This window comes from Microtus pennsylvanicus, chromosome 7, assembly GCF_037038515.1.
Source record: "Microtus pennsylvanicus isolate mMicPen1 chromosome 7, mMicPen1.hap1, whole genome shotgun sequence".
Taxonomy (NCBI): domain Eukaryota; kingdom Metazoa; phylum Chordata; class Mammalia; order Rodentia; family Cricetidae; genus Microtus; species Microtus pennsylvanicus.
In genome coordinates, this window is record NC_134585.1 from 123,665,830 (window position 1) to 123,685,680 (window position 19,851).

The window sequence follows — 19,851 nt, forward strand, 5'->3', positions numbered from 1 at the left end:
CCCCTTCACCCAGCATTGGAACTTGCACTGAGCCCTGGCCTGAAGCACAGTCTCCCATGCGTGGTTCATTCTTACACCACCAGACTCCACTCACAGCTTCGCTGCACACGAGATAAGAAGTGTGGTGGCTCAGCCTACAGTCCCCTCACCTGGACACCAAGCAGAGAGCTGCTGCACAACCCAGGCCACCTTGGGCTTACGATGGCACCTTCTCAGAACACCAAACTCAAGACAGTGACCTTGTTTTCAGCCCGATTCCTCCCTCACAGAAAACAAACACCAACAGCACCAATATACGCTCACAACAAAAATCATTTATTTACAAAGGTCAGGGTAGGTGATGGGAGTAAGAGAGCAAAAGGGCAGGCATGTCTGAACTGCTGGGACCCTTCCCCTACTAGACCAGGATTCCTTTCCTTCTTTACCTCTCAGCCAGGGCTCCTCCAAGTAGCCAAACCACAAGGCAGAGAGAATGTGCTGAGAGCCTTCTCAGTATTCCAGCTGAGCTAAGCCCAGTTCCATCCTCATTCCCATCCCTTCCTCAGATAGAACTTTCTGGCCTAGAGGGAAACAGCAAGGAACTGGGAAGCACAAGCTCTGGAAGAGAGACCTCACTATTTTTTTTTTCCAGCAAAAGAGTAATAGTGGCAAGGGTCTCAGAGCCATTGTCTTTAGGAGAAACACCCAGGAACCCAGGAGACTCAGCTCTCCCAATGCTGTATTTCTCCAGTAGGCTGGCCCTTGTTACCCCCTCATCTCTGTTGACAAAGCTGTGAACCAGAAACCAACAAAGAACACACTTTCCTCAACCTGGGTGAACGCACTTGTATGCACAGATACAAATTCTTCACACTGCTAAGAAAGATCCAATCCCCGTATCTTCTAGGAGTGGGGCTAGAAGTATTAGAGCCTGAGGATGTAGGTAGGTCCTGGGCACATGGAAACGTGTGTGTGCATAAACACATATGTCGGAGACAATAGAACCAACCTGGCTCCTTGTGGGCCACACTGCTCAGCTCTGTTGAGCTCTTCAATTCAAATTCCATCAGTCCCTCTCTCTCCTGTCAAGCCTGGGTCTGGTTCTCCAACTTGAAATCTGTTGGTGTTTCTAGACCCCAACTCTCAATCTGAACTTCCCAGCCTCCAGCTCAGGCTGTCTCCCCAAGTCCCTGTCTCCAGGAACTCTCCAGCATCAGCCTCTGCTGGTCTTGTCTGTTATTGGCAATCCTGCCCAGAGTGGTGGTTCATGGCTCCCTTTGGGCAAGAGGACAGGAATCTTTCTCCCTGCCTGAGAGTCCCAATGGAGCCCATGAGAAAATGTTGGGTGAATATGCAAGAGGGGTAGAGAAAGAAAACTACAGCATTTCGTCAGCTCCTCTCCACACCCTGGCTGGGCTGCGGTGCGGGAGGAGAGGAGGAGAGCAAGAGCAAATGTAAGGCAAGCTAAAGCCTAGTGGTGCTGACGGAAGACTCTGGGGAGCCAGAGGGGTCCTCCTCTCAGACCCTGGGAGAAGACTGCACATTGCCAAAGTACTGTGGGCAAGGAGGTAGGGCCAAATGACCCAAATGTGCAAACTAAATAGTTCTGCTCGGAGGCCCGGGAGGAAGGATTTCATAAGACAACAACAAAATCAAAACCCTTGAACAGAGCTATGGGGCTGGGCCCAGGCCTCCAGAATCACCCTGTTTGTAGAGGTCAAAGAAGGCTACAGAAGGTAGGGTTTGATAGAGGAGCCAAAGGCTGGTATGGAGAGCTGGGGAAGGCAGGAGGCACGGGCCAAGGGATCAGGAGAGCTGGGACCCCAGGAGTCTCTCAATAGCTGCATTGATGTCCCCGCCTGTGGCGATCAGGGCCTGTAGGTTAGCTTCACGGTTGACAAAGCCCATGGAATTGAGCTGCTCCAGCTGCTGCTGAAATCTCGCTTCTGGCATCGGCACCTGGAGAAGGCAGGCCTTGGCAAGTGGGCATGGACCCAATTCTAGGGCTAGCCCCTTTCTTCCTTTCTTTTTGAGAATGTCTTGCTATGTAGCCCAGGCTGGCCTAGAACTTGCAATTCTCCTGTCTCAGCCTCCCGAGTGCTGGGATTGCAGCACTGTCTCCTAGAGGGACAGTTTGAATTTGAGTGTTTACACAACACCAGTAGGTCCCTAGTACCCCATGGTCAAGGGTGCCCTTGTGTCTACTTCTCTGGCCCCACCCTCAGCAGAGCCGTGTGCTTAGCATGAGGAAAGTGAACTACAAATGAAGGCCCGGGAGGCAGTCTGTCAAGAAAGCCAGCTACAGCAGGTTGGCGCCACTGCCGACCACTAGAGATACTTGCCTAGGACAACACAACCAGCCCAACAGTCGGAGCCCCTCCCAGTGCCATGCTGATGCTTCTCAGTCACAGAGTTATACTGGATGCACCTTGGAGATCAACCTGACCCAGCCCTGTCAGAGTTTACACAAATGTTTGTAGTCACAGAGGTCATACCCCCAAGTCATCTCTGCGCCTGTGCCTACCTAAGACCCCGCCCTTCACCTTCATAATCAACCAGCTATGTAAGTGAGCTGCCAGCCGATCTCTTTGCCCTCAGTTTCCCCATCTGTATAAACACCGACACTGAACCTCCTGAGGTCGCCGGGAAATGGTGTAGATGACGACTCTCCGGTCAGAGCATTCGGCATGCTCCCAAGCATGGGTTGAGTGTTCAATCCCTGCTCTTACCCTATTTTAAAGCTGAAGAGACTGAATTTGGGGACATATGGTAACCTGCCCAAAGCTACTGAGAGGCAGATCAGAGCCTGGAGCCAAGTCTAGCCTCCTGCAAACCCTGTGCAGCCACCTCTGCTCCCCTGGCGCCCGAGGCGGCTGCCTTGTGTACCTGTGAATTTCCACTTCCAGCCAGAAGCTGGATCATCTGCTGCATGAGCTGCTGCTGGGCACTGGAACCCGCTGTGGGAGGAGGCGTGCCTGGTAGGCCTGGGGAGGTTGTGGGGGCCTCGGCTGCAGACCCAGAGTTGCCTGCCAGGGGTACAGGGGTCCGGGATGTCCCAAAGGAGCCAAGGCTGGAGGCAGGAAAAGAATAAGAGTTAGGAGACAGCAGTCCAGAACAGGATGGGAAATGAACACGAAGAAACATGCTTGCAACCTTAGCACTTAGGGGGCTGAGGTAAGAGGACCATAAGCTTGAGGCTAGCCTGGGCTACAAAAGGGAGATTTAATCTGAAGAAAAAAAAAAGGAAAAGAAAAATGAGATCCAGAAGGAAAAGCAATCAGAACAAAACAGGAAAGTGGACCCAGCCCAAGGAAAAATGGGGTGCAGTGTTGCGCGCGCACGCGTGTGTATAACAGACAGACAGAGAGAACCTTAATGCCCACAACCCTTCTTACCTTGGTACCAGCCCAGGGGCTTCAGTTTGTAGGGTCTGCAGGCCCTGCTGGATCTGTAGCAAGGCCTGCATGGCACGGGGATTGGTGAGGATGGAGAGCGACTCTGGGTTCTGCATCTGTTGGGAAACGAGCAGGAAGAGCAAACAAGCTGCAGCCGTAGCCTGTCACCTGATTCTAGGTCTCCCCTCTGCCACCCTCACTCACCTGCTGCAGGAACACAGGGAGCTGCAGGCGGAGCTGCTCCTGAAGCTGTGGATTCCCCGCAAACAGCGGGACATTCACCATCATCTGCCAGAGGAAAGGGAGTAGGGGAGGCCTGGCTCATCCTTCCCTAAGAAGCCCCCCACAGCTTCAGACCCTCTTCAGTGCTCCAGCCACCGCAAAAAATCTGACCAGCATTTCAAGAAATCTCAAAGTACTCCAAAAGCGCATGCGGAGCGGTGAGAAGGAACAGACATGTGTGCCCAGCAGTAACGGGCGGCACATGGTACCTCCCGTGAGCCACGCCACCCATTCCAGTGCAGAGATCAGGAGGTGGAGTAACTGGTTTAGCTTACGGAGCTGCGAAATAGCAAAACTTGAGTATGAACCTAGGCAGCCTGGCCCTGGAGTGGCAACTGTTAGGTCGCGGGGAACCCTTCCCCAGCAGCACCTCCTCTGACCAGACTCATACCTGAGCAGCAAAGTCAGGGTTCTGGGCGAGTGTCTGCATCATGCTGCGCATGTAAGGGGCTGAGATCACATTCTGCATCAGCTGGGGGTTTTCAGAGACCTGCTGGAGGAGCGCCTGCATTTCTGGGCTGTTGAACACCCCTAGAACAAAGAGGGAGAAACAAAACAGGAAGAAAGGGGTCCAAATGGAAACTAGATACCTCATTTCATCTACCTTATTCACTGAGTGGTCAGAAACAGAGAAGCTACAGTGAATAGGCATCCAAGCACATGACACGGGTCCAAGCGCTCCTGCCTCTCCTGAATCTGTCCCACTGATTTGACTAAGGGCTAACTGGCTAGAAACCAAGACTGAGTTATGTTCCTCTGGACTGTACCTGCCCCAGGCTCAGAGTAGTGAGAGCCAGAAAGAACTGAACGGCGAGGACTTCTAAACCTGCCTTAGCAGCAGAGGCCCGCTTCTCAAGCCAGTCCCACTCAGGTACGGTAATGGTGTGGCTGAAGCCAGCGCAGGGATGTGGAGCTGGCTCCTATTTGGTCCTTCCCTCTCCTGGAGATGGTCCAGATCCCTCAACGCTTAGGAATAGCGTTCAAACCACAGATAATAAATCAGGAAACAGAAGCACATTAAGGGGAAGGAATGCAGAGAAATCAGGGAATCTACCAAAAGCTCCCCCAGAGCCATGTGTCCTGTCCCAATGCAGAGAATTCCCTAGGGCTTAGCAGTGTGTGTCCTGTATCTGTGCATATGATAACCCTGCATATCTTTCTCTTCTAACATCACATCTGCCTGTCCCTGAATGTGGTCTGATTCCTCTGCAACCCTTTCCTGAATTCTCATCTCCCATGCTGAACCATTTACCCTGGTACCGGAGGTATTCATGGAGCTGGGAGGTTGGCTTGGTTTACTCATGAGCTGTTACTTAAGTCACTACCAGGGACATGGGACATTGCCAGAACAAAGCTTCCTCCTATACAGGACGGGGCCATTACCCCAGGCTGCTCAGCCCTTCTGTAGCTTTAATTCAGTCTCACCTGTTTTCAATACACTGAAGCAGTGTGAACCCCATTCAGTCCTGGGGCAGAGGGGCTGCCCTGGTGTGACCCCACTAAGCTCCTTCACCCTAAGACATACCTGACCCCAGGCTAGCCGCATTGATCCCAAAGGGGTTCGAGACTGTCGGGTGCACCTGGCTGGTCCCCGATCCTCCGGTGCCCTCCCCACCGGACCCGGGGGCCTGGGAGGTGGGGGGCGAGGGGCTCCAGGGGTTAGGGAGGGGCTCTCGATTCTCAGTCCGAAGAGGCTGGGAAGATGTGCTGTCGGAGTTCCCGGCCAGGGAAGAGAAGGGATTGTTGCCAAACTGGGAGGAGGGAAAGGTTTTGGGTTAAGGACTGAAACAAACGAGGGACGAAGGAGAGGCTCCCTCTCTGCTCACATGTAGCAGCCTCCCATCCCCAGGCAAAGGAGAGACAGCCTCCTCTGCTCCATCCCGAAGGACGAGCTCCACTTTCGTCCCAGCCTGCAGAGGGCAACTGGAGGACGCTAGTGAGTGCAGCCAACGCCTGCAGGAAAAGATGCCGTTTCCCTTGCGTGTGCTCAGTGTGGGCCTCTGCTTTCACCTCTAGGACCCAGGGCTTCACACAAGGCTTTCCTGTGCTCTGATGAGGTATTTTTGCTTTGGAGCAGTTAAGGGGCTGAGGTAATGTCGGATTCACCTTCTCACCCTCAGCTTTGACACTAGTTACTCAGTAAGGAATGGTTAGCTTCATGGCTACAGGCTATCAGAACTAGCTAATGTGACCCCGAGATACCCCAGAACTCTCTTCCTCACTTCTCAGTTCCCGAGAGGCATTTGAGCTATCTAATTAAGTCATGACGGAACCCTAGGGAAGTGGAGCTCTGGCTAAGGATTCCCTTGAGGTTTTCTTCTTCCTCTGTCCCTTGGGTGAGTCCCCAGTCTGTCTCCCATGCTGCCAAAGACTACTCGGGATGTACTTCATCAGATGGATCCCTCCAGCAACCAGGACAGAGAGGTCTCTCTAGGGACCTGTATGCCCAGAGAGTCACGTGTGCCAAGCGGTTCTGGACCCTCCTTTACTTGCTCCGTTTCACAGAGGCTCACTTAAGACCTTGAAGCCAAGGCGCCAGCTGAGCGGCTTAGCCCCTCCCACCCGTCCTGTCATTCAGAGTGAGTCATGGGGTCTCGGCTGACAAATCTGCTGAGCTGAGGACAGATGCTGCTGGCTTCCACAGACTAGTTAACTGGCCTCACAAACCAGGCTACCGCCATTTCAGATTTCCACTGCTGCAATTGGCGCGTCTCCACTGCCTGTACTCTTTGACTTGTTCTGTGCTTCCTAGCACACCTACAGACTAAATCTCTTCCCTGAACCACCAGAGCAACTGCCCTCTATTTATTGAGCACCTACTGTATGCCTGGGCAGTTTATATAATATCCCTCTATACGCCAGCTCTCAAAAACGTGGCCCTATGACCCCTGTAAGGTTAGGAAGTTTTCATAACTCTACAAAGTGTTAATTTGCTCCTTTTCCTTACCCTTATGAAAGCTGTATAGTGGGATGTTCAATGGAATGAACATCCTATAGGATCAGACATTAGAGATATCTGGGGTAAGGCCACACTCTCTTCTAAGTTTGTTCTCACTCTCTCGCCTCACCCAGACTTCGGTTTTAGTTTCTGGCAGTGAATACTGATAGGGTCCAACTCACAAAAACAAAGTTCTTTAGGGCCCTCTGTAACTTTTGTATGCTTGTTTGCTTTTTTTTTAAGATTTATTTATTTATTATGTATACAATATTCTGTCTGTGTGTATGCCTGAAGGCCAGAAGAGGGCACCAGACCTCATTACAGATGGTTGTAAGCCACCATGTGGTTGCTGGGAATTGAACTCAGGACCTTTGGAAGAATAGGCAATGCTCTTAACCACTGAGCCATCTCTCCAGCCCTGTATGCTTGTTTTTTTATAGTCTCTTGTAGCTCAGGCTAGCCTTGAACTTTGATCCTCCTGCCTCTATCTCTAGAGTAAAGGGATTACGGGTATGAATGCATCTTTGTCTTGGGGGAGGGGGGTGGCAGTGTGCCACCGGTAGGCCTAGCTGGCCTCAGAGCTAGTGGTTTCCTTTCTCTGCCTTTTGGAAGCCGGGGTTACAGGCAGTGATTTCTTTCCTCAGGCGTAAGATCCACGCTCACCTTATTCTCTAGACCAGCGTGTGAGCGCTACTGCTGTGACAGACGCCTCTGCTGTGAGAGGGAGACTCGGGGATAGAGCACAGAAAGTCACACCGCTAGGAAGTGGAAAGAGGTATGTGAACCCAGGTCTGTGGATGCCAAATGCTTTATTCTCTTAGCAGAACCAGTGTTTTTCCTGCTTCACTGTGTGCGCTCAGAATTAGCTGGACTGTTTGTTGCCTTTCTCGACTATTCGGTTTAGTTTTGTTTTGGAGACAGGATATCATGTTTCTCAAGTGCCTTAAATCTGGTCTGTAGTTGAGGAGGCCATGGCCTCTGGGTGGTCCTGAGGGCTGAACTAGAGACATTACTACTATACCTAGGATTTGTGTTGCTGGGGCTCAAACTCAGGGCCTTGTGCATGTTAGCCAGGTAATCTACCAACTGAGCTACTTTATTCATTGATTTGAGACAGAATTACATGTCTGGCTTTGAACTCCTGATCTCCCTAAATACCGGGACTATAGATATGGGACACCACACCTCATATTCATAGAGTTGGTTTTTTCCCCTTTTGGTGGTGCTAGAAACTGACCCTGGGCCTCACACACTCTAGGCAAGTGTTCTACCAGTGAGCAATATTCTCTACACAGAATTTTTGTTTGTTTTGTATTTTGTTTTTCGAGACAGGGTTTCTCAGTATAGCCTTAGCTGTTCTGGAACTTGCTCAATAGACCAGGCTGGCCTCGAACTCACAGAGATCCACCTGCCTCTGCCTCCCAAGTGCTGGGATTAAAGGAGTGCGCCACCACCACCCAGCCCTAAAGCATTTTTAAAAGTGCCCAATCCTGGAGATGTGTGGAGCTGGAGAGATGGCTCAGACAGTTAAGAGCAACGGCTGTTCTTTCAGAGGATCTGAGTGTGTCTCTTAGCACCGACATGGTGGTTCAGAACCACCAGTCACTCTAGTTTCAGAGTTATCTGACCCTGTCTTCCAGCCTCCACAGGCACTGCACGCAAGTAGTGCACAAATATACATGTAGGCAAAACACCAAACATAAAATAAATACATTTTTTAAAGTATATAACCCCACTGACAATGATGACACATCCAACACTTGGAACACTGGCCTGGGAGGATTTCAAGTTCTAGGATACCCTGAGCTCTATAGTGAAACCTTGTCTTAAAAACAAAAACAAGGTGTCAGTGAGCATTTAATTGCAGCAGAGGCAGGTGGATTTCTATGAGTCAGAGGCCAAGCTGTTTTACAGCGTTCCAGGACAGCCAGGGCTACAGAGGAGATCTGTCTCCAAAACAAGTCAGAAGCTGTAGAGACTGACCCGATGAGCAGTCCTAAGTAGGCTCTGGAACCTCGTTATTAACAAGTTTCCCCAAGTGATCCTGATAGATGAAACATGGTAATAGCTGAGATACACTGTACTTGGGTTGGTTAACTCCTGAGCCCAGGTCAGCCCCCCCAACCTTTGAGCCTCTGGCATAAGAATTCATCAGAACAATGTCATGTCCCTTCGACACCATCGTACCTACTTTCCTAGGGACCTCTATTCATTCTGCCCTCATCGAGTTGGCCGAGTTGGCCGTCGCTGGATCTGCACTTGAAAGGAAATACCTTCCAGCCCACAGGAGACTGGGCAGGTAACCTCAAAAAGCACTGGGGCCTGCTTAGCTTGGGAGTAGGGAATCCCGATCCCAGCCAGCCCTCCTGTTGCTTGCCTCCTGGCCCCACCTGTTCCCGAGCAGCTGTGAGCATGGGCTCCTGGATGTCGGTGTACATGCGGCGGAGGGCATTATATCCTCCAGGAACGCTTTCCAAATTGCTGAGGGCCCGGTCCTGGTTCCGCATCATTTCTTGCATCATGGCTGGGTTCCGAGCAAGCTCCATTGTCTGGTGAAAGGAAAAATATGAGATGGACCCTGGAACCAGAGGAACACCAAACTAGGAAAAGGGACCTGAGGAGCAGGTCTACATGAGGGATGTGGGAACCACCCAACAGTGGCAGGGAGTACAGCAAACCAGATCCCCTCCTGTAATCCGGACTCCACCTGCGCTTTTTCAAATTGAGGGATGATGTTCCTAGACACGGTTAGGCAGCATTTTCCTTCTCTCAGGCTCAGAGGCTCCACAGAGTTGCCAGAGAGTGTAAGAAAACGAGGATGTGAAGGAGCCCAGGTTTTTTTCCCTGCCTAACTGGACCTATTCCATTGTGGTGACTCAAAACCGCTTGTTGGACGAGAGATTCTAGGGTAAGGGATTTGATCCGTGAGCTCCATCAGTCCAGGAAGGTACTGCAGAGACTGGAGTGGATCTGGGAAGAAGATGGCAGTCCAAGGAACAGGAATAAGAAGTAGCTTGCCGGCTTCATCATGACATCACCAAGGCTTGACACTGACAGAACTAACTAACCTAGAATCGAAGTCATATCATCCTTACAATGACCATCCCAGGTGAGTAAGTATTCCTGCCCATCTTTTATAGATATGAAAACGGGGTCAGAGAGGATCACAAACCTGCTGTCTCCTAACACAGAAGCTAACCACGCACAGGTTTCTAGGCCAGGGCTCACCAAAACCACACTATGAGTATTGGTAAATCAAACTGGGTAGGGAAAGGATTCAGGCCGGATACCCTTAACCCCACCTCTCACTTGTCAGCCAAACTGACCCCTCTGCAACACTGAGGATGAGGGCTCTCTGCAGTGGCTGGCAGTGGCACTTCAGCCTCAGGGCTGTCACGGTGAAGCCAGCAAGCTCCTTATTCCTGTACCTTGGACTGCCATCTTCTCCTCAAACCTGTTCCTGTCCTCTAAGGCACCTTCCTAGGCTGATAAACCTAGCTCACAGGACTCTGATCTTGTCCTATAATTTATCATCCCATAAGAATCTATTGTGGAACAGGTACAGTTCTAGGCAGGAAAAAAATATCAAATGATCAAAAAGTCCTTACACCATTAAAATAAAATAAAATAAAGAAAGACATGGCCATGTGGTGGTACACACCGTTGATCCTAGCACTCGGGAGGCAGAGGCAGGCAAATTTCTTGTGAGTTTGAGGCTAGCCTGGTCTATATAGTGAGAGTCTATCTCAAAATAATCAGCTAATTAAAAAACAATTTAAAAGCCTTAATCTTCAGGGGAGCTATCTGCCAGTGAATCAGACTCTGGTCTCCACACCCCTGATGGTAAGAGCACCTATCCTGTCTTTTTTTTTTTTTTTTTTTTTTTTTTTTTTTTTTTTTTTTTTTTTTTTTTGGTTTTTCGAGACAGGGTTTCTCTGTGGCTTTGGAGCCTGTCCTGGAACTAGCTCTGTAGACCAGGCTGGTCTCGAACTCACAGAGATCCGCCTGCCTCTGCCTCCCGAGTGCTGGGATTAAAGGCGTGCGCCACCACCGCCCGGCTTTTTTTTTTTTTTTTAAATTATGTATACAACATTCTGCCTCTGTTCATGCCTGCAGGCCAGAAGAGGGCAGCAGATCTCATAGATGGTTGTGGGCCACCATGTGGTTGCTGGGAATTGAACTTACGACCTCTGGAAGAGCTGCCAGTGCTCTTAACCACTGAGCCATCTCTCCTGTCTTCTGGTAAATGGTCTTCAACTGGAATAGTGGCTCACGCCTTTAATTTCAGTACTCAGGAGGCAGAGGCAGGTGGATCTCTGTCAAGGCCAGCCTAGTTATGGAGTGAGTTCCTGGACAGCCAGGACTACATGAAGAAACCTTAGAAAATGACCTCCACTAGGTGTCCTTCCCCGCTGGAGAGTCCAGCCACTGTTTCCAGGCCTTGTCTTGGCCCTTCCAGCCCTTCCTTTGGGCTCCTTGGGCCTTGAACATTATTTTTCTCTCCTTGGTTCATCCACTGTCTTCTTTGGGTCCGAACTCGGTGAAACTCTTTTTTTCTTTTTTGGTTTTTCAAGACAGGGTTTCTCTGTGTAACAGCCCTAGCTGTTCTAGAACTAGCTCTTATAGACCAGGCTGGCCTTGAACTCACGAGATCTCTGTCTCTGGAGTACACCAGCACTGCCTGGTGACATTTCTAGAAGACCTTTGATACACCTCTTAGTAGGGCCAGAAGCCCTTTCTTATTATGTTCCTAGCAATTCTGGGATTAGCCTTAGGGATCACTCGTCATAGGTGTCGGCTGGAACCTATGTGACTTCTCCGGCTCTTCTCTGGAGCTGAAGGGCTCACCCAGGAGCTGCTTTACTCTAATATACCTGTTCTTTTGTCTTTTCAATTTGGCTTGATCTGGTTTAGTGTGTGTTGGTAGAGAAACCTATTTATCTTGGAGCTGAAACCCTGGAGTTGAGCCTTCCTGACAGGAAGACTGGGTCCTACAGCCATGGGGGGGGCACTCCTCTCCCTATATCTTCCTCTCCCTAGACCTGATTGACTTTCAACTTGGGGTCACCCATTTCCCAGCCACTGTCTAAAAAAGATACCAGGTACCTTTCCCAGGTCAATCCCAATCTGTTTCTGGAGCAAGGGCATTAAGCAGGTGTCCTTCCCAAAGACTCCCCACCCCCACCACTGCATCCTAGGCTATTGTGGGGGATGCCTCACCATAGGCTTGGAAACCTGACCCCTGGGGTGTCTGCTGCAAAATTTATCCAAATTGGGGCTATCTCGCACTAAATGACAAATGGTTTGAGCTCCCTTATTCAGGGTTCTGATCTCTGCACTCCCACCCGGCCCTTCATAGCCAGTGCTCAGTGGCCCAGGTTTTGTTGGTTGGGGTTGTGGCAGCTCTCTAGGGCCTTTTCACCCAGGGACTAATCCTAAGCCCTGCACCCCAGCTGGCTGCCCGCGTCATTGGAACTCCCCCCCTTCTCCCTGTTTGTCCAACTATTGCCTCTCTCACATCTCCGCTACCCCTCCCCAGTAAACCTCTTGCACAAACTCTGTTGTTCCTGGTGTGTTCTCTCAGGCACACCTTGGCAGGGCCTCCCAAAAGGTACCTGTTTTGCCTCTTTTACTAACTAGGCTCTCCCAGCGTTTAGTCCAGTCATGCTGGGGTCCTACATGCCCGCTCCACCTGCAACAGATCCTTTCTCCCTATTTGTCTTCCCTGTCTGCTCTTCGACCCTACCGTGCTGAGATCATAACGGTTTGCTCTACCAGCCTTGATCCAGCCTCCCCAGTGGGAGCCACGGTCCTGGTTACCCATTTCATTTCACTGTTATGACTCGGTATTAGAAAAAACAAACAAACAAACAAAAACCAAAAGAGGCTGAGAATCTTCCCTGAACCTTCATACAGAACTGGTGAAAATGGCTTTTAAAGATTTTTTGTGTTTTTGTTTTAAGACAGGGTTTCTCTGTAGCTTTGGAGCCTGTCCTGGAACTCTCTCTGTAGGCCACAAAAATCACAGAGATCTGCCTGCCTCTGCTTCCCAACTGCTGGGATTAAAGGTGTGCACCACCACCTCCCTGTGGTGTTTAAGGTTTTTAACACCCGAGAGGAAGCAGCTGAGTCTTTCTGGCCGGCTTGGCTGCAACAGAAGGCTGTGTGCCAAGCTCAAGCCTAGGAAACTGCCCTGAGGCCATCGGCATTTCCACAAAGGTAACAGGGAAAGTCTACAAGGCTCTGCCCCTGGGGAACAGCCAAAGTCAACTCCTCTAGTGGCCTGCTTCAAATGCGGTCAGGAAGGGCACGGGTCCCATTGCTGCCCCAACCCTCGGCCAATGGCCCTGTCTGCTGGCAGCCCAGCCACTAGAAGTCGGAATGCACTTGTCCTCTATGCCACTCCACGGAGGCCCAGCCCCACCAGCACAGGTACCTGAGACCCTTCCAGCCTTTGAGCTCCTCAGCCTGGCAGAGGACTGGCAGCACCCAGACTCAGAGACTCCCATCACCTTGGCCGAGCCCAGAGTGATGCTCCAGGTAGCGGGAAGTCATCGCCTTCCTGTTAAAAATGGGGCAACCTGCTGGGCGATGGTGGCGCACGCCTTTAATCCCAGCACTCGGGAGGCAGAGGCAGGCGGATCTCTGTGAGTTCGAGACCAGCCTGGTCTACAGAGCTAGTTCCAGGACAGGCTCCAAAGCCACAGAGAAACCCTGTCTCGAAAAACCAAAAAAAAAAAAAAAAAAAAAAAAAATGGGGCAACCTTTTCTTTATTGACATCTCACTCAAGTCCCAGTTCCCGTGACAGTTTCTGTCATGGGGTGGGGAGTGGAGGGGACCTCCTCCTTTCTGCCTAAGACCTTGCCACTTCCCTGCATTCTTGCAGGGTTCTTCTCACACCCTTTTCTAGTCATACCCGTTTGTCTGGTGCTATCCACAGTCGCTTTGGGGCCAACCTCTCCTTGGTCCCACACTCTTTTCTGACTCCCAGCTTCTTCTTCCCTTAACTACCTCATGGGTTCCCTGTTCCTTTCCTCCTGATAGCCCCTCCCACTCCTGCCCAGAAGCTGTGGAGGCCTTACGCCTGGTCTTCTAAACCAACCCCTCACAAACCTCCAACTCACCCTCTTTGTTGACAGAAGTCCTCATTTATTAATTCACTTATACATTTATTTATTATGTACACAGTGTTCTTTCTACTGTGGTTGCTGGGAATTGAACTCAGGACCTCTGGAAGAGCAGTCAGTGCTCTTAGCTTCTGAGCCATCTCTCCAGCCCCAATGGAAGTTTTCTTATAGACAGATCAGAAAACTGCCCGGCGGTTTATGTGGTGGTCACTTCTACTAAAATAGTTGAAGCAATGCACCTGCCAGTGGGGACCTCTTCCCAAGAGTCCAAATTAATTGCCTTGACGAGAAAGCTCCAAATAGCTAAGGGTCAATGGGCTTACATCAACACTGACTCTAAATATGCTTTTTAATAGCCCATGCCCATTCTCTACTTTGGAAGGGAAGGGGCTTCCTCGCTACCAAGGGCACTCCCATTGGCAACTGACCCCCTATAGCAAGCTCTTGAACCCTCCAGCTCACTGGCAGAGGTAGCCATAATCTACTGCTTGGGGACACCAATCCCCCAAGGACCCAGTGGCCTTAGGCAATACCAGGCTGACTTAGTGGCCTGGAGACCGGATCCACAGGACACATTTTGTTTTGATACCTTCCTGAATAAAGGGGTCACACAGCCAGAGGACGGACGGTTCTACTTAAGTAGCCGTCTCATCCTTCCCCAGGACCAGGGGCTCTCCACCTCAGACCTTCAGCAGACCTTACATACAGGACCCAAGGCTTTTTTCCTCTTCTTAGAGCCCCTCTTTGACCCCACCCATTTTTGAGCTCATATTTTGCAGGTCCACTCCTCTTACAAAGTGTGCTGAGGCCAACCCACAGGGCCCCTCCCTCCAGACACACCAGCCCTTGCACCAGCTCCAAGGATCCCAACCAGGCAAGGATTGACTTCATCCACATGCTCACTCACAAAAACTCCACATCTCCTAATTCTTGTTGATGCCTTTACAGGATGGATAGAAGCGTTCCCCACCTCCAGGGAAACAGCAAATTTGGTGGCTCAGGTTCTCCACAAACACATCATCCCTCAGTTGGGTGTGCCACAGACCATCCAAACAGACAACGGCTCAGCTTTCACTTCCAGGGTCAGTCATCAAGCTAGTGCCTGAAAAACTCTCAGCATCTCCCAGAAACTCCACATCCCCCACCACCCACAATCCCCGGGAAAGACTGAGAGGGCCAAGGGACTCATCAAACAACTCACCAAAGTCTCTGTTAAACTCTGGTTGTCTTGGCCCACCTCCGGGTCACCCCATGCTCTCTTACAGGCCTAGGCCATTTTGAGCTCCTTTATGGAAGGCCGTTCCTCCTCAACCAGCACCTCCCAACCTACCTCTCCCTCCTAAGGTCCCTCCTCAGCTCACGTGCTGACAGCTATCTCCCTGCCCCCATGCCAACGGAGCCAACTGCCCCGAGCCCGCCCGTGCCACTCTCCCTGGAACCTGGTACTGTCAAGCAGTTACCCCCTAACTCTCTAGAGCTCCTGGTGGGCGGGACCCAACAGTTATCCTCACCTCCTTCAGCTGCCAAGCTCCTGGGACATCAGTGCTGGTGCCACCTCTCCAGGGTGCAGCAAGCACCTACCCAGGATCAACAGTCTGTCCAGGAACTGGGACCCTACACCCTCCGTTTTCCAGAATGTCCCAGTGAGGAGCCATGATGGTCACCCTACCTGCTCTTGTGTTTTGCTCATTCATCTTTATCTCTGGGTTATATTTTTTCCCTCAAAATGTCCATGTCTTTTAACCCAAAGTTATAGCCTTTGCTATGACACCAAGCTGTTTTGCAGACACCTCATTTTCCTGGGGAAAGAGTGCTGCTACTGTAGCCACAAATCTGGCCTGGCGGAAACTGGTACTGAGTCGCTCCACCAACACAACCAGGGCACATGTCCATTCAGCTCCTTCTGACAATCTCCATCTTCACATGGCTAGCCCCATTCAGAGGGCGGGTGGGAATAATCTGTCATTTCTTTTCTCCTAGCAACTCGCCTTCTCTGCTTCCTCGGGTGTCCAGAGTGGTGGTTAACCAAGGTGTCTTCACCCGTAACTCCCACTGAACACAAGCCCACTGACTCTGCCCCCCCCCCAACTGTCCCATATTAACAGGAAACAGGCAGACAGAACTGGTGCCCATATACCCAAAGATGTTGAGATGTTCGGCTGGAACCTCCAGCTCACTCCTGCTTGATCCAGAAAGCCTCTCCTCTCTCTCCAAACCCCACCACTCAGAGAATCTCCAACAAAGAAAAGGCACCAAAAAGCAGTTCTGCATTCTCGGCGGCTGCAGCAGCTCCTCCCCCAGAGTCGCCAGGAGCCCGAGACCCTGCCTAATGGTCAGCTTTTGACCGTACTGGGCACACACCCAGCTTGTGGAGGACACAGCAGCACCCTTCGCCTACAGAGTATATAAGCTCCCTGCTGTGGTTCAGCTGTGTGACTTCTCCGGCTCTTCTCTGGAGCTGAAGGGCTCACCTGGGAGCTGCTTTGCTCCAATATACCTGTTCTTTTACTTTTTCAATTTGGCTTGATCTGGTTTATTGCACTGGCGGAGAAACCTATTAATATGGTGCTACCTGCATATCTGTCCCACTTCATTTAGAGACAAGGAGCTCCTGGCCTGTATCTGTTCATCGCTGTGTCAAGTATGCAAAGATACAGAATGAGTTGAATGAAGAAACAGGGACCCAGAACAGAGGACCCCAGATTCCTCCCTCCGGCTTTGTCACACCCACCTGTCTCATGAGCTCGGGGTTGTTGAGCATATGGCTGATCTCAGGGTTCCTCTCCATCAGCTGTTGCATCTGGGGGTTAGCCATGATCATGTGGCGCATCAGGTCAGGGTTTGACATCATATCCTGGACCAAGGGGTTCTCCATGATCTGTGTCAGCATCTCAGGGTTGGACATGAGCTGTCTCTGCATCTGTTGCTGTAGCTCCATGAAGTTGGCAGAACCCAGGCCCAGACTGCCTAGGCCAAGGATGCCCCCAAAGCCAGCTGTGGGAAGGAGTAGGGTCAGTGTCCAGATCTAGCAGGGCCTGGAAATCCGGGAGAGACCCTCATTGCTTCTCACAGGTCCCTCTTGCAGCCACACCCACAGCTCCAGCAAAGAAACCTCTCTAAAGGCAGAGGTCAAGCTGAGCATCACAATCCACAGGTAGAAATGAAGCAGCCACCTGCCTTTCTCTTCTCTGCTCTTCACCAGGACTCTCACCCCATCTCTCCTTTCGCTGCTAAAATCCTGGAAACCATCGTAAACTGATCCCCTACCCCCAGGCTTGGCGTAAGCACCCCTGTGGAGTAGGAGCAGGGACCGTTGTGCACTCCCACTACCCTCTCCAATAAATACAAGCTGTGCTCTCCTCCCTAAAGGCTTACAGAGAATCGATGCAGTGGCACTTGGGGGCCCCTCTGCAGCCACTGGAGAGGGTCCTCCTCCATTGCCAGAATCTGAAGTGGCATTGCCAGAGCCACAGGGCTGGGTGGGGGCAGCAGGGGAGGCAGGTGTGGTGGAGGGTGCAGAAGCAGAGTCGGGAGTGGATGGGGGAGAAGCAGGAGTGGGCACTGGATCTTGAGCCCTGAGGACAAACAACGGAAAACCATGGTCGGAGAGCGAACAAGTAAGTGGGAAGCTGGCTGCGTAGCTGCGGCCAGTTCAAGCCACACCTGAGCAGCCCTGCCCTACCCTTACCCCAGGCTGGCAAGATGCGGGGGGACAATCAGTAGAGAGGAACGGTGTCAGTAAGGCAATCTGGGAGTGTTCAGTCAGGCTCCCCTAGAGGAAAGACCTTTTCCACCTGCACCAGGCCAGGCCTGGCCAACAGCTGTCTGCACAGCTGAACAGGTAAGAAGGTCAGAAGAGAAATCCCAGTTTAGGAGCAAGGTCAGTTCCCTTACTGAACTTACTTCTGAGGGGTCTTGATGACTAAATGGACCGTGAGCCCATCCTTGATCCCATGCTGGTTCAGTGTGTCTCCATCCTTGAGGATCTTGCCTGCGAAGATCAGGACCAGCTGATCCTGCTGAGCCTTAAACCTCCGGGAGATTTCCTCCTTGAACTGTGGTCAAGAGGCAGAGATCACTGGGGAGGCTGCCTGTACTCCACGGCCAGGACTCTACTCTCAACTCTGCCCCTCTAGCTGCAATAAGCAACAATTTTTTTGATTTTCGAGATAAGGGTTTTTTGTAGCTTTGGAGCCTGTCCTGGAACTCCCTCTGGTAGATCAGGCTGGACTTGAACTCACAGAGATCCACCTGTCTCTGCCTCCGGAGTGCTGGGATTAAAGGTGTGCGCCACCACCGCCCAGCAGATCTGTTTTTCGATTAGTTCCACTACACAGTCTCCCAACTCTGGCAAGTCCCTGCTGCTATCTACCACGACAGCTTCTGGCCCGCCACCCAGTTCTGAGAGGGTTACTTCCTGGGCAGCCTTCCCAATCCTCAGCTTGCCTTGGGCTCGGGCTATCTCTCCAGCTTTCCCTTGACTTGCAGTTTCTCTCGGCACTTTAGCCCCAGCTTCCTCAGAACTATAATAGATGCGGCTGTTGAGTAAGTCAGTGTGTTACTATCTCCATATCACTTATTCATTTAGAGGTAGGGTCTCTATGTAACCCTTACTATCCTGGAACTCTCTATATAGACCAGGTTGACCTCGAACTCACAGAGATCCCCTCTGCTGGGATTTTTTTAAGATAAGGATCAGAGAGGGGTTAGGAACTCAGGTCTGTACATCAATGTCTCCATCAGCCATACTCTCAATAAGAGTTGTGTTCCAATTCAACCTTTCCGGGAGAACTGTAAATTCTTCTTCTTTTTCTTCTTCTTTTTTTTTTTTCCTGAGATAGGGTTTCTCTGAAACTTTGTAGCCTGTCCTGGAATTAGCTCTTGTAGACCAAGCTGGCCTCGAACTCACAGAGATCCGCCTGCCTCTGCCTCCCGAGTGCTGGGATTAAAGGCGTGCGCTGCCACGGCCTAGCTAACTGTAAATTCTTGCATGGGAGAGCAGTAGTGATACCAAAGGCTACTCTGAGTGAGTTAGACTCTCTAGAGTCTACCAGCTCCTCCAAATCACAACACAACATGTACTCTAATTATAAACAGTGCACTTGCTAAGCAAAAGATTCCTCTCTTCCAACCAGATGGCCTATCCTAAGCCCCGCCCAATGTGCAATTCTGGAGCAGCTTCAAGCAGTGGGGAAACACCAGCAATAGTCCCTCACTCATTCAGCATCATTTTGTTGATCCTCTACTGCGCTCTATAGATCCTATACAGCAGAAATCTGAACAACACAACCGTTTCGATTTGCGAGCAGGAAGGATCTGTGCGGAGAGAGCACCCCCGCCACGCGACTCTCCGGGGAAGCTTAGCCGCAAACTCTCTCGGGGGGCACTGTGCCTCGGCGCCTGGAACCTCCACCATGGCGCACTCTCCCCTCAAGCCTAGACCTTTTCGGGTGCCCGCCTGCAAGGTGTCCCTTCCCCACACTCCCCCACCACGCCCCCAGCCCTGGTAGCGCAGCCAAAACCGGTCCCAAGCCGCTCCACGCTCGCCGGACTAGCCCAGGCAGGGCGCCCCCTACCCGCCTCGTCGGCCCTCGCGCTGCCGGGATTCCCGTGGGCTCCGCCCCGGCCAGGGGCCCGTACCGTAGCCAGGCCGGCCCCGAGGTCTCCATCTCAGCGCTGACCCCTCCGCGCACTGCTCCCGCTCTCCTCCCTCCAGCGCCAGCCGTCCTACCTCCTTGACCGAGGCTCGATCGCAGATCACGATCTCCTCCTTGTCCTTGGGGGTCTTGACGGTGACCCGAATCTGGGGCCTCGTCTCGGCCCCGGTCGGCTCCGCCATGCCGCCGCCCGGCCGCCCGCCAGCCCGCCCGGCTCCTCCTCCCGGCCCGCCCGGCCCGACTCGGCTCCGGCGCCTCCGCCTCCCCCTCCCGCCCCTCGAGGCTCCGCCGCCCCCTCCGGACAGCCGCAGCCACAGCGCCCCGGGCGGCCTGGGGGGGCACTGCAGCTAGGGGGTCCCGCCAGTCTTCGCCCGCCGCTCCCTCCCGCCGCCGCCTCGTCTCCGTTCCCCGGAGTAACTTGGTGTTCTTTGGAGGCAGAATCTCTGCCTGGCCTGGGCTCGATCCTGGATCT

General features: G+C 52.0%; 1 protein-coding gene across 4 annotated transcripts; it reads right to left on the bottom strand.

The window, feature by feature from the left end:
• Positions 1 to 294: 294 nt before the first annotated feature.
• On the bottom strand, positions 295 to 19,646 carry Ubqln4 (ubiquilin 4). Of its 4 annotated transcripts, none has more exons than XM_075978559.1 (11): positions 19,454 to 19,646; positions 17,626 to 17,777; positions 17,098 to 17,297; positions 16,454 to 16,716; positions 8,985 to 9,143; positions 5,182 to 5,407; positions 4,048 to 4,187; positions 3,579 to 3,662; positions 3,375 to 3,490; positions 2,866 to 3,049; positions 295 to 2,100 (listed from the first exon to the last, which is right to left on the bottom strand). In XM_075978559.1, the coding sequence occupies exons 1-11, from the start codon at positions 19,559 to 19,561 to the stop codon at positions 2,065 to 2,067; spliced, it is 1,668 nt and encodes a 555-aa protein (XP_075834674.1). In that variant the 5' UTR covers positions 19,562 to 19,646; the 3' UTR covers positions 295 to 2,064. The 4 variants fall into 4 exon arrangements, with proteins under 4 accessions (XP_075834674.1, XP_075834673.1, XP_075834676.1 ...); XM_075978558.1 differs by having other exon boundaries at positions 295 to 1,938; positions 19,454 to 19,645; XM_075978561.1 differs by having other exon boundaries at positions 295 to 1,938; positions 17,626 to 17,713; positions 19,454 to 19,644.
• Positions 19,647 to 19,851: the final 205 nt, after the last annotated feature.

Excerpts from the sequence above, each read along its gene's own strand:
- Ubqln4 (XM_075978558.1), bottom strand. The coding sequence starts at position 19,561 with ATGGCGGAGCCGACCGGGGCCGAGACGAGGCCCCAGATTCGGGTCACC. Across the intron at positions 17,778-19,453 it reads ATCGAGCCTCGGTCAAGGAG|TTCAAGGAGGAAATCTCCCG; the intron begins GTAGGACGGCTG and ends TCTTGACCACAG. Across the intron at positions 16,717-17,097 it reads TGCCACTGCATCGATTCTCT|CTGGCTTTGGGGGCATCCTT; the intron begins GTAAGCCTTTAG and ends TCCTTCCCACAG.